General features: G+C 44.8%; 1 protein-coding gene across 1 annotated transcript in view; it reads left to right on the forward strand.

The window, feature by feature from the left end:
- LOC107396444 (spectrin beta chain, non-erythrocytic 1) overlaps nucleotides 1-13,097 on the forward strand; it is a 141,151-nt gene that overhangs the window by 64,924 nt on the left and 63,130 nt on the right. The window contains exon 2 of the mRNA XM_054738516.2: nucleotides 4,774-5,040. Within this exon, the coding sequence (XP_054594491.2) occupies nucleotides 4,893-5,040 (148 nt within the window). The 5' untranslated portion in view covers nucleotides 4,774-4,892. The remainder of the gene's footprint in view (nucleotides 1-4,773; nucleotides 5,041-13,097) is intronic.

The following is a 13,097-nucleotide window of genomic DNA, read 5'->3' on the forward strand; positions in this document are numbered from 1 at the left end:
GATTTTTAAAGAATTTATTTGTAAATCAGGGTGGAAAATAAGTATTTGGTCAATAACAAAAATTCAACTCAATACTTTGTAACATAACCTTTGTTGGCAATAACAGAGGTCAAATGATTACAATAGGTCTTTACCAGGTTTGCACACACAGTAGCTGGTATTTTGGCCCATCCCTCCATGCAGATCTTCTCGAGAGCAGTGATGTTTTGGGGCTGTCGCCGAGCAACACGGACTTTCAACTCCCTCCACAGATTTTCTATGGGGTTGAGGTGTGGAGACTGGCTAGGCCACTCCAGGACTTTCAAATGCTTCTTACGGAGCCACTCCTTTGTTGCCCGGGCGGTGTGTTTGGGATCATTGTCGTGTTGGAAGACCCAGCCACGTTTCATCTTCAAAGCTCTCACTGATGGAAGGAGGTTTTGGCTTAGAATCTCACGATACATGGCCCCATTCATTCTTTCCTTAACATGGATCAGTCGTCCTTTCACCTTAGCAGAAAAACAGCCCCAAAGCATGATGTTCCCACCCCCATGCTTCACAGTAGGTATGGTGTTCTTGGGATGCAACTCAGTATTCTTATTCCTCCAAACACGACGAGTTGAGTTTATACCAAAAAGTTCTACTTTGGTTTCATCTGACCACATGACATTCTCCCAATCCTCTGCTGTATCATCCATGTGCTCTCTGGCAATCTTCAGACGGGCCTGGACATGCACTGGCTTCAGCAGCGGAACACGTCTGGCGCTGCAGGATCTGATTCCCTGCCGTTGTATGTCATTCACCAGGTCCCCCCGTGTGGTTCTGGGATTCTTGCTCACTGTTCTCATGATCATTTTGACCCCACGGGATGAGATCTTGCGTGGAGCCCCAGATCGAGGGAGATTATCAGTGGTCTTGTATGTCTTCCATTTTCTGATAATTGCTCCCACAGTTGATTTTTTCACACCAAGCTGCTTGCTTATTGTAGATTCACTCTTCCCAGTCTGGTGCAGGTCTACAATTCTTTTCCTGGTGTCCTTCGAAAGCTCTTTGGTCTTGGCCATAGTGGAGTTTGGAGTCTGACTGTTTGAGGCTGTGGACAGGTGTCTTTTATACAGATAATGAGTTCAAACAGGTGCCATTAATACAGGTAACGAGTGGAGGACAGAAAAGCTTCTTAAAGAAGACGTTACAGGTCTGTGAGAGCCAGAGATTTTCCTTGTTTGAAGTGACCAAATACTTATTTTCCACCCTGATTTACAAATAAATTCTTTAAAAATCCTGCCATGTGAATTAATGGATTTTTTTTCACATTCTGTCTCTCACAGTTGAAGTGTACCTACGATGAAAATTACTGACCACTGTCATCATTTTAAGTGGGAGAACTTGCACAATCGGTGGCTGACTAAATACTTTTTTGCCCCACTGTATATATATATATATATATATATATATATATATATATATATATATATATATATATATATATATATATATATGTATATATATGTATATATATATATATATATATATATATGTATGTATATCTTTAATAATAATAATTAAATCAACAAATAGCGGTGGGGAGGCAGCCAGTAAACTAGTTGTGGCTGAAAAGGTCAGCTTCTGTTTAGATGACTGATTGTTGCTTTTACCTTATTCTGTTAAAAGGAGGTTGTTTGTTTGTGGATTAATTCCAAATATCCAAAATAACTTTTTTCTAGTTTCTGCCTCTTAGCTTCAGATTTGTATCTGGACACTTCTGTTTAGGGCAACTGAACAAAATTCCTGTGATTCGTGGTGAATTATCCGGGTTCCAGTTCTCCGTCTGTATTTAGTTTTCAGCATCAGTAACGTTTTCCTTTCAGTTCGGCGTCTTTGTGTCCCTGTTGTCTTCTTGATGAGTGGGTTTTGACACAATGCATGCTGGGACAGCGGTAACCATGGAGATCTGACATTTTAACTGCATAGTGCTTCTTTATTGTCGACTCAGACAAAAGAAGACGATTAAACTGCTGATGAGTTAACCTGAGTCAGAAGGTGAACCAGTTGAATCTGGATTCATGCAGCAGCTGTTAAATCGGCTCTGATCTTTCATTTCAGCTTATAAAACCGAAGCTGAAAACGAAACCGACGGTTTTTAATCAGAGTGGTGGGAGGAGGACTGTGGGAGAGGTGAAAGGAAAACGTGGGAGGGACAGATGGGAGAAGATTTAGCTAAGGAAGCTGTGCTGCTGCAGTGCATCGTGGGAAATGAATGAAGGATCCAGAATGGGACTGTTGAGTTTCTAGTTCTGATCACTGGTGGAGTTTTTTATTCTGGCAGATTTCCTCCGTCTGTGTCGTCCCTCTCTCGCTTCTATCTTTGAGTCCGGCTATAAATATCCGAGGCTTTGCTTCACGCCGACACACTTTTCTCCCACTCCGGCTCCTTCTTTCCGTCTGCAGATGTCACTGCAGCTTCAGGTCAGGCGTCTGTTGGATCAGAGATGAATTCTGTGGGACTTTCGATTCCAGCGTTCCCATAACATTCCCCCCAGTGAGCTGCTTTTAGGAATGGTAAATGGCCTGTATTTGATAGAGCGCCTTCCAGAGTCCTTGAACCCCCCAAGGCGCTTTACAACACAATCGGTCATTCACCCATTCACACACATTCACACGCTGGTAGTGATCTGCTACGATGTAGCCACAGCTGCCCTGGGGCGCACTGATAGAGGCGAGGCTGCCGAGCTCTGGCGCCACCGGGGCCTCCGACCACCACCAGCAGGCAAGGGGGGTTAAGTGTCTTGCCCAAGGACACAATAACAGCAACAAACTGAGCGGGGCTCGAACCTGCAACCTTCTGGTTCATTTAACTCCTGTGCCACCGTCACCATGTTTTCCTGTTTAAACCTGAAGAGATGTTTCACTCCTACGTCTCTGAGCCCTTTCTCCAGATTCCTGTTATTTTTCTTCTCCAGACAAAGTTTAGGAATGTTTTGGTCCAGAGGTTGTTTATTTGTTTATTTATCTACGTTTAAAGTTTTTGCAGCACCACAACAGTGAGGACCCTCATGCTGCTCTTTCCTCCGTCCTGCAGCTTCTGAAATCTACTGGTTGTCATGGTGACCATGTGTCACTTCTACATGAGTCAACATTGTGTTGGCTTCACTCACACACATGCACACACACACACTCTGACTGTGGGTGTTTCTGCTGCATATTTTCAGCGTAGCAACACCAGCAACTCCATTCTGTAAGTGGGTGGGAACACACACACACACTCACACACACACACACACATTCTGCAGACTCCCCTCAGATGAGGGATTAATCTGCAGACGGAGTCAGCGACCAGAAGATGGGTTTTGGATGTGATGATGGAGGTTTTAGATGATGCTGTTATTTTTTAAATGAACTTTGTTCTTATTTCATTTAAAATATTTGTTTTCATATTTTATTTTTCTCTAATAAAACTTTAGTGTTTAGAAAACATCATCGTGCCCTCTGGAGCTTCTGTTTTGTGTGATCAGGTAGAAACACAAACAGAAACTTATTTAATGTTCTAAACGTCACATCAGGTCAAAAAGCAAAGCAAACAATACTTCAGTATTTAATGTTGAGATTAACAGATTAAACCCACCAATTTAAGATTAGAAGAGGGGTTGAAGTGTCTGTTCTGATGACTTTAGATGTGACGCCCTCATATCCTGTTTAAATGTTTTATTAGAGGAGGATGTTCGGAGATTGTAGGAAAAAAAAGTTAATTTCTGATAACAAATCTTGTTCCCCGAAAGGCAGAAAACAACGTTTTGTTTTGAACGCTCCTCAAATGATCGGGACCGGAGCGCTGTCCCATCAACAGCCACGCCGTCGTCGCGTTGATCAGAATCAGTGTCTGAAATCTGACCCGAGAGCTGCAGCCTTCTATCTGCTGCCGTGTTGAGTCATGCTTCTGTTTGCTGACTGCAGGATCTGACCGATGTGCTGAGTCGTGCTGCTGAGGCTTTGGTTACCTGCCCAGATTGATCAGAGTCAGAGAGACAGAAACCAACATCTGCAGAGTTCAGGATGCAGAAATAAAAATGTTCATTTTACTTTTAACAAAGAAAAACAACTAAAGTATTTTACAAAACAGCATAAAAATGATGATGTTGCTGATTTTCAGAATAGAACAGGAATAATGTTTGAAGTCATTTAGATGTATCTGTATGTTTGCAGCACTGACAGGTGAATCTTTTCTTTTCTGACGATAAATCATAAATATTTGTTTGTGCATCTGAAACCGTTTCACCCATCCTTCCTGGTTTTCATCAGGAACTCTTCCCAGAGCTGATTGTGTTTGGAGTGACTTGTCATGCTTTCCGCGTGTATCAGCGGTAAAAACTGATAGGTGATCAGACTTTCAGCAGAAGGTTTCTCCAGTTGTCTTTTCATGAATACTTGATTTATTTTGGGTTTCCTGGTGTGTCTGAAATGATGTAGTAACTCGTTTCCTCCAGGGGGAGGCAGTGTGTTCTCAGTGTGGAGAGGAACCTTTCTGTGACAGCCTGCAGCCAATCGGCTCCTCTTAAGCTCTGCTGATGTTAACTGCCTGTAATCAGTAAAAAAGGTTTATTCACCTGTAAATATTCAACATTTAAAAATTAATGTTGAATTCAGGTGGAAGTACTTCTGAAAAGTTCATTTAGGATAACCAAAGATTTTATTTTTGAAGTCAAAAATAGTTAGGAATGAATCAAAGGCTACGTCACAACACTGACTTCCAATCCTGCTCCAGGCTCCATCCAACCGCCTCTCTCTGCTTCTCTGCAGGACTTCTACAAACGTCTAGGCCACAGCGTAGGGGCGTTTGGCTGAGTACCGCAGAAGCTAACAGGTGGAAGAGCTAAAAGAGGAAGTGGCACCGTGGGCGGAGTCACGGTGAGGTCATCATGACGTCAGTGGCGGCAGAGTTCGACCACATGGAGATCCAGCAGCAGTACAGCGATGGCGTCAACAACCGCTGGGACGCAGACGACTGGGACAACGAGAACAGCTCGGCACGGCTGTTCGAGCGCTCACGCATCAAAGCTCTCGCAGGTACGGTGGGGGATGTGGGAGTGGCCTGGCTCGTGCCTTAGCCCGAGTGGCCTAGGTGGATCAGGGGCGTGGCCTGAGCTCGTGGAGGGTGTGTCCTGTCTAAAGCATCAGATTTGTGATACACGAATCACAACACAGAAACTCTCCAGTGGTCGGTGTGTTTGTGGGAAATCCCAACATAACACATCTGACTGTGAATTAGTGAAATAAATTAGAAAGTTCCAGAACAAAGTGGAGCAACACCTGACAATGTCAGATGTCTTGTGACCTGTTTAAAGAGGTATACCTCCCATCAATGACACGAGTAAAAGTACTCAAAACTGCTGAAGAAAGCGGTTGTAGCACCGTGGAAGGGTTTTAACAAACTCCAGTGTCTTCAAATAATGCAGAAAAAGACCCAAATTCTCCAGGTGCTACCCAGCTGCTTACGTCACAGCAGGGTTTCACCTGAGCCAGAAACAGGAAACTATGGTAAACGATCAGCGACGTGTAGCATCTGACTCCTTTACTAGTCGGTCACAACTTTCCGTGACTGGTCGGCCCAACAACAGCGACAGACGTTCCAGCGACGCCGCTGTCGCCTTCGCTCCCGTTGTTGTTCCTCGACATCGAGCAGTTCCAGCCCAATGAAAACTCGCTCTGTCAGCCCGCGAGTGGGTTGCTGTTTGCAACCTTTGATTCAAACTTTATTTAGCAAAACAGGAACAAAGACCAATTCCAATATCAACACTTCTTAATTTAGATTTGCACCTACTTCATTTGCATATACAAGCCTATGTAAATAAACTCCTTAAGCAGCGTGATCACTGGGTGGGCGGACCCGCCAGAAAATGTTATCGCCCTCTGCTGTTCAGGTGGTTCGCAACACTGACACTCCCAGCAGTCTGTCAATACCTGTGTGTGAGTGTGTGTGTGTGTGTGTGTATGGCTCATACATGTGGCTCAGGCTTTTTGCAGTCATAAAGAACACATGTACACGTGTGTATGTGACACGGTCACAAAAAGGATTTTTTTATGTAGGATTTGTGACAAAATTCATAACCAAATGAAAAACTGATCAGTGTGTGTTGTTTGTATTTCCAAAGTACTTTGAGCTTTAGGTTTTAGTCTTTTTTTAAGTTATGATAAAAGTTTATTTATTGTAATGCTCTGGCTTCTAGATATTATTATAAAGTCGTTAAAGGAAGATTTTTTGTGTTCAACGTGAATTTAGTTGGTTAAACTACTGAGTGTAAATTTGGATCGCAGGTTTCCTCACGGATCTTATTTCCACTTAGTAAATCATATTTACGTTTGTTGGTATTTCAGCGTTAATCTTTAACAGGACGCCTCCTCATGCTGACTGATGACATCATCAGCAGAAACAGGGAGGTGAAATCAGTTTGTGTTCTCTTCAGCAGCTGCTCGATGCCGATCACGAGGTGCAGCTGGTCGTTGCTCACATGCTTCAGTGATGTTTGTTACGCTGGCTTATTCTCATCCAGCTGCTGGTCTGACACCAGCGGCGCCTCCTTCTGCAACTTCACTGCACTAAATAATTCACCGCAGTTAAATATGCACGAGCAGGCTCACGGTGCCTCTATGTGGGCGGAGCCTGTTCCTGCAGGCCACAACAGAAAGTTGCACCAAACTGTCTATTGTCATTTAAATCAAAACATCAACAGACATGAGGGCCTCTGATGGTTTAAACAGGTTTTAAAGTGGGAAAAACAGAAATGATGCAGAGAAGATGACCCTAAAAACTGACCCCTGATCATCATTAAATCCATTTTTGTGATTCTTTGTCTCGACTGTAAATCCATAAAGTTCTGATGCTCCTGGTGGGATATCTTTGGATCACCTTTATATGGGAGGTGGAGTCTGATAAACAGGTCAAAGGTCGTTCTTTAATTGAGTCATTATGATGCTTTAATGACACAGAGCAAGTCTGACCTGCTTTTGTCACCTCGACTTAATGTGACAGGCCCGTCGAGCTGGAACCAGAACCACAGAACACCGTTACACTCCTGAACGGCATTCACAGTCAAACTCCTGAAAGTTCTTATCCTCCATCTTGAATCAGTTCCTGGCGCTTAGAAACTTTTTAGAACTAATTGTTCTTCCAGAGGCAGAACCACATGACTGGTTCTCCTAAAACCAGAGGCGATGTCAGCTGTGAGCTTTTAGAAGTAGACCTTAGAACCAGCTGGTCTATTACAGTCCCTCAGACCTTCTGTTCACTCAGAAAACTGGTGTGTGTGTGTGTGTGTGTGTGTGTGTGTGTGTGTGTGTGTGTGTGTGTGTGTGTGTGTGTGTGTGCTTCCATATGATATCCTGGGCAATACAAAACCGCCTGTCACCATGGAAACGCAGACGGATCTGCTTACAGTGGAGTGTTAGGTGTGGGTGGTGTTCTCCTGATGAAGCTGCAGCAGGTTGTTTCTGCTGTCTGGGGCCGGCCAGAAGAGGAGGAGAAGCTCTCTCCTGCATTGGTCCAGGTGGATCTGAGCTGAAACGTCTTTAATGCAGAAACAAACTGTCAAAATGCATCTTTTAGTCAAACATCAGTCCTGACGGGGTGAGAGCCTCTGCCGCTGTCCATCGACCTGCCGGGACCTTGAGCCATCAGGTTTTTCTCGTAATTCGATTTGTTTTTCTTTCCTTAAATAACCTCTGAGGGTTGTCGTCTGATTTCTGATTCAGGATGGAGAGGAAACATTTAAGCTGAAGCGTATCTTAAATCTGATCAAACAGCTGCTTTCAGGGGCTCTCCGTGAGCAACATCTCATCACTAATGGGCAAATATGAATCTAACCTCAAAGTAATAATCATCATCATCATCATCATCAGCAGCACTGATCATTTATGGATCCCTCCTGGGCAATGTAAAACCTGACCCATCACTGAGGAGCAGAGGGAGGCCATTTGTACAGACGCCGGGGTGCAGTGCACTGGAAAAACAATAAACCTCAATCAGATTTTAAAAATCATGTCACATTTACACATCCAGAACATTTGACTTCCCAGAAACTAAACAGTCACCTAAAATAACCCGATTCTTTTATATTGGTGTAAATAATTTTACTTCACTTGACCGAACCTTAACACTTAGCCTTGATCCAAATACATTTCTTCACATACAACCGTATCTTAGTTATTTATCCCACCTAATGAATTTACATTCAACCTGATTTACAGAACTTAACTTGCTCACTGCCATTGTCGACTCAAGTCGTCAGTATCGGGGCGGTCTTAGGAACGAGCTTGGGAACGAGCTCGCGCACTTTGAGAATAAACGTTGCGACCTAAAGTGGATTCTCACCCGTGTGTGTCTCATGCCACGTGACCATGAAGCAGACAATCCATGCATTAGGGGATCGTTATGGGACGCCGTTATGCCTGTAGTGAGGCGCTAACCAGAAAAAAGTGAACGAAGGCTAGAAACAAGCTGATTGTTCCTGTTGTAAGACGTGAGTCTACTCTTTCTTTTGGTAGTTTGTTTGGTAGTCCCAGACAGTCCTCTCCCTGGCCACCTCCACCAGCTCCTCGGGCAGGACCCCAGCACGTTCCCAGGCCAGACTGGAGATGTACTTGCTCCAAAGTGTCCTGGGTCAACCCAGGGGCCTCCTGCCGGCAGGACATGCCTGAAACCCCACCCCAAGAAGGCATCCAGGCATCCTGACAAGATGCTCAAACCACATCAAGTGACACCGCTCAATGCAGAGGAGCAGCGCCTCTACTCCAAGGCCCTCCCGAATGTCCGAGCTACTCACCCTATCTCTACGACTGAGCCTGGCCACCCTCCGGAGGAAACTAAATTCAGCCACTTGTATCCGCAGTCCAGTTGTTACCCAGAGCTCTTGACCATAGGTGAGGGTTGGAACGTAGAGCTTTGCCTTCTGGATCAGCTCTCTCTTCACCACGACAGTCCGGTTAAGACGCAGCCCTAATCTGCCTGTAGATGTTTATGTTTATTCATTTAGCAGACGCTTTTATCCAAAGCGACTTACAATTTATAACCCATAGGGCATGTTGTGATCTGTGGGGGAAACCGGAGTACCTGGAGGAAACCCACGCATGCATGGGGAGAACACGCAACTCCATGCAGAAAGGCCGCAGCAGAGTTTCGAACCTGCGACCTTCGCGCTGCGAGGCAACAGTGCTAACAACTGCGCCACCATGCAGCCCGTGATCTCCCGCTCCCTTCTGCCCTCCCTCGTGAACAAGACCTCAAGATAACTGAGCTCCTCCACTTGGGGTAGGACCTCATCCCTGACCTGGAGAAGGCATTCTACCTTTTTCTTACTCAAGACCATGGTCTCAGATTTAGAGGAGCTCATTCTCATCCCTGCCGTTCCAAATGCGATGACGTGATTGTCAAAGCTGCAGCCTTTTGCAGCGGTCCTGACTGACCCAGGATCTGTTTGACAACTGCTTTACACATTCATGGTTTTGCTCAGATGTTGTGTTAGAGCAGCCAGTGCCAGCGGGAGGTCGGGAGAGCCCAATGCCCGAGCCGAAGAAGCGGCACATTTGGACATTTATTGTCATTTTGTGGTACTGCTCCGACCAGTATGGTTCATGGCTGCACTCGTCTGTTGCTTTGCCTCATTTTCTGACCCTCGCTCAGCACCTAAGCGGTGTGCAGTGTAATTAACACGTTTAACCCGTGTAGTGGAATATAGTTGTATATTCTTACACTTTTTATTAGGTCCAGATATTATGATCAGAAGAGGTTGTTTTTACTTCAGGGAGTTTTATTTAAACACTTTGTATTGACTTAGAGACAAGAAAAGAGAGAGTTGGGATCATTTAAGAATCTTTAATTTCTATAATTATAAATTCAAACAATCATCCAGGACTAACTCTCTATGACGGATGCATATGGATTTGAATGTTGAAGTGTTGGTGTGTGTGTGTGTGTGTGTGTGTGTGTTCAGAATCTCCAGGCTGAGGCAGGCGGATCTGGGTGTCAGATGTTTTGACTAGGAACCACGAGGCTTCAGAAGCTCATGACATGAAGCGCCATCCTGCCGAGTCTACGTACCGTGTGGAGTCTCCCGCGGTCAGATCAGGAATGTCAGGTCCTCGGACCTCCTTGGTACTGGACTGATGAAACAGTGTTGCAGCACGACAAAACCCGTCTACGGATAGCTCCGGCAGTAGTGGCAGGTCTCAGCACGTTCAGCTTTTATTTTGAAGGAACCGTCGTCTTGTTGTTCAAACAACAGAATTTCCAGCTTGACAGTTCTCAGCTTAAAGGTAGAAAAATACAGCTGGCCAGTCTGTAATCTCCTTTAGCGATGATGATTTGAGAGCTGGTTGAAACTACGTTGAGTCTATGATGTAACTCCGTTGGAGCCGAGATGGAACTCAGATGGAACTGAAGTTAAAATGGCGTTGCTCTGTTTTATTAACTTAGTTGTTTATAATTCTTAGCCAATCGGAGTGGACAGATTAAATAAACACTCCAGATTCTGCCCTGCAACAGAACGGAAGATCTGATTGGATGAGAACAATGTGTCATGCGTTCTTATGTGGATCAGTACGTCTGGCATAGTTAGTCCTGTTATTCAATAAACACATAAATCATGACATTTTGATTTCACAGATCAGTCACCTGATTATTATTGACTAACATTTGTTTTGATTAGCTTTATTAGAAATAAAGTTCTTTGATTAATTAATGAAAAGCGTTCTTCGTCCTTCTTCTGTCTTCTTTCCTGGAATGTAAGCATTAGAAAGAAGCACCCGACCTTGGCGATTCATGCACACTGTTACTGTGTGAAGGGGCAGCTGTTAAGGGCAGACAATAGTATCTTCATAACGCGTTTAACCCGCGAGCTCTCTTCCAACCAGGATCGCTCCAACAAAAGTGGTCCAGTGAGGTCGCCAAATAACGGGAATTGCAACACCACGCGTGATTTCGTACGTTCACATGATGACAAGCAAGAGGAAAAACAGCAGCTTGTATCCAAAAAGGTCTTTGGTTTATTTCTGTTTACCTCATCTACGAAAGTTTCACAGGAACCTGACATACTTTTGTACTATTTGAGCAACTATAAACTTACACATGGCTTTTATTTTGAAAGTTTGCAGATGTTTTACACTGCTTTCATGTTTGATTTCCTGTCTGTCCCGATCTCAGCTGCTTGATGTCTTCTAGAAGCGTAGCGTGTAAAAATCGACTCGAACAAAAGCAACGCTTCCCTCTACAACGTTCCTCTGTTGCTACACCAACACGTTTCCATAGGAACATCCCCTTAAAGCCGCAAGTCACGTGCGAGGCTTTAGGAGAAACATCCGAAGGAAGAACAAGCTCTGGTCAGAAAACTTCATCATCAGTAGTGAGGCATGCACTGAAAAATTCAGCAGGATCAACTTAATCTGAATCTCTGTTAATCCTGGTCCGTGAATTTGGGCTGGGCATCGTTTGAGTTTGAACGGTTCCAATTCCATGTTTCAGTTCTGAATTCTATATGTTCCTGATTGGATTCTGAGGCAGGGTCCACAAACATTACACGTCATGAACGAGCCAGCCAACCACGGCTCGTACTTGGTGAACTGATCTGAACTTCAACGTGACTTTTAATTCCATGAACTACAACATCACCTTCTTTTAGACAAAAACATGTTTTTTAGAAAGGAAAAAAAGACCTTCAGCGCATTCAGTGTGTTTGTTTCTGACCACAGCTGAAGAAGCTTCTAGAATGAGAGACTAGATGTCTTCAGAAACGTCCAGCTGCTTTCTGCCAATACTCTCAGGGTGATCATGTCCAGGATGACTGAGGGTCACCGCCTACACGCTGCCGCAGCGAGTGCAACGAACAAACCCGAGTGAAGCCAAACGGCACAGGAGTGGAGGCTCAGAACCAGAGTCGGTGCGTCTCTGTCTGTAGCTGATCTCAGACCGTTAAAGTCAGCCTGAGGAGAAAGCTGCTGGCCGTGTGGACCCGTGTAACTCTTCTTCATTAGGCGGTCAAACCGGATCAGCTGATCTATGACATGATCACATGATCTCTTTGTTTTGGACAACGCCATGTCTGTTTGAGGTTTTCAGCACGGTACTACATGTATTGTTCAACAATAGATCAGATAAACTGGTCTGATTCAGTATGATGCAGACCCACTCAGCTGGTCGGGGATCAGAACCAGAACCAGCCCAGACTCCCCACAGGGACGCACGCTCACACACAGGAGAATGCGGGCGTCTCTTCCTGTTCACATGCAGGAATGTTGGTGTGACTGGGTTTGTGAACTTTTGGCTTTTTAAGTGAAAGCCACAGCTTTTCTTTTACTGTTTTTGGAATTTAACCTTTTGTTGTTCACATTTTTCAAATTTTTGATTTCCGCCATGAAAGCCTTTATCTGCGCTGAGATAACTTTATAGCTCAGAGGTTTGTAATCCATATCCCACAGATACGGTTTTATTTACTTGTTAAACTTTGAGATAACTGGTCCACACCAGTCAGCAGATAAAGCACACCAGCATACAACCCAGAACCCAAACAACAAAAATCTGGCTAAAACCTCAGCTGCTTGTTTCTTACGACAAATAGGAAGCACTTTTCATCACCTCTGTGCAGTCGGCCCGTTTTGCCGCTCCGACCCAAACAGGAATGCCATTGTGTGGTCTGGAGGGCGAGGCGAAGTGTTTGTGTGACATTCTCCACAGCAGCGCCACATGTTCCGCACATGAGCGCATCGCCAGCCCCAGATACAGAAAACAGAACCAAGAACACAGAAAAGGCAGCTTTTAACACAGAAACCCAGAATGGTTCTGGCTCTCTGGTCCTGCTCAGGCTTCTTGAATGGTGCGTTTGGTTTGTCAGCGAGGCCGCCCTGAGGGGCTGAACCACGAGGAACCCAGATGACGGCGGGAAACACTGTGAGGCCTGAGCAGCAGAACAGAGCGTGCTCTGATCCTCCGATTCTCCACCGCTCAGAGTTTGGATCAGCTGCAGAAATGTTTGGTCCATCTGTTGTCTGTTTGCTCTGACCTGACCTCTGACCTCAGAAGACTGTGTGGGGGGGCCAGAGTTGTTTTCAGTTTATTTGTTGCTGTTGGATGAAAAACG

The sequence above is a fragment of the Nothobranchius furzeri genome, chromosome 12 (genome assembly GCF_043380555.1).
Source record: "Nothobranchius furzeri strain GRZ-AD chromosome 12, NfurGRZ-RIMD1, whole genome shotgun sequence".
NCBI lineage: Eukaryota > Metazoa > Chordata > Actinopteri > Cyprinodontiformes > Nothobranchiidae > Nothobranchius > Nothobranchius furzeri.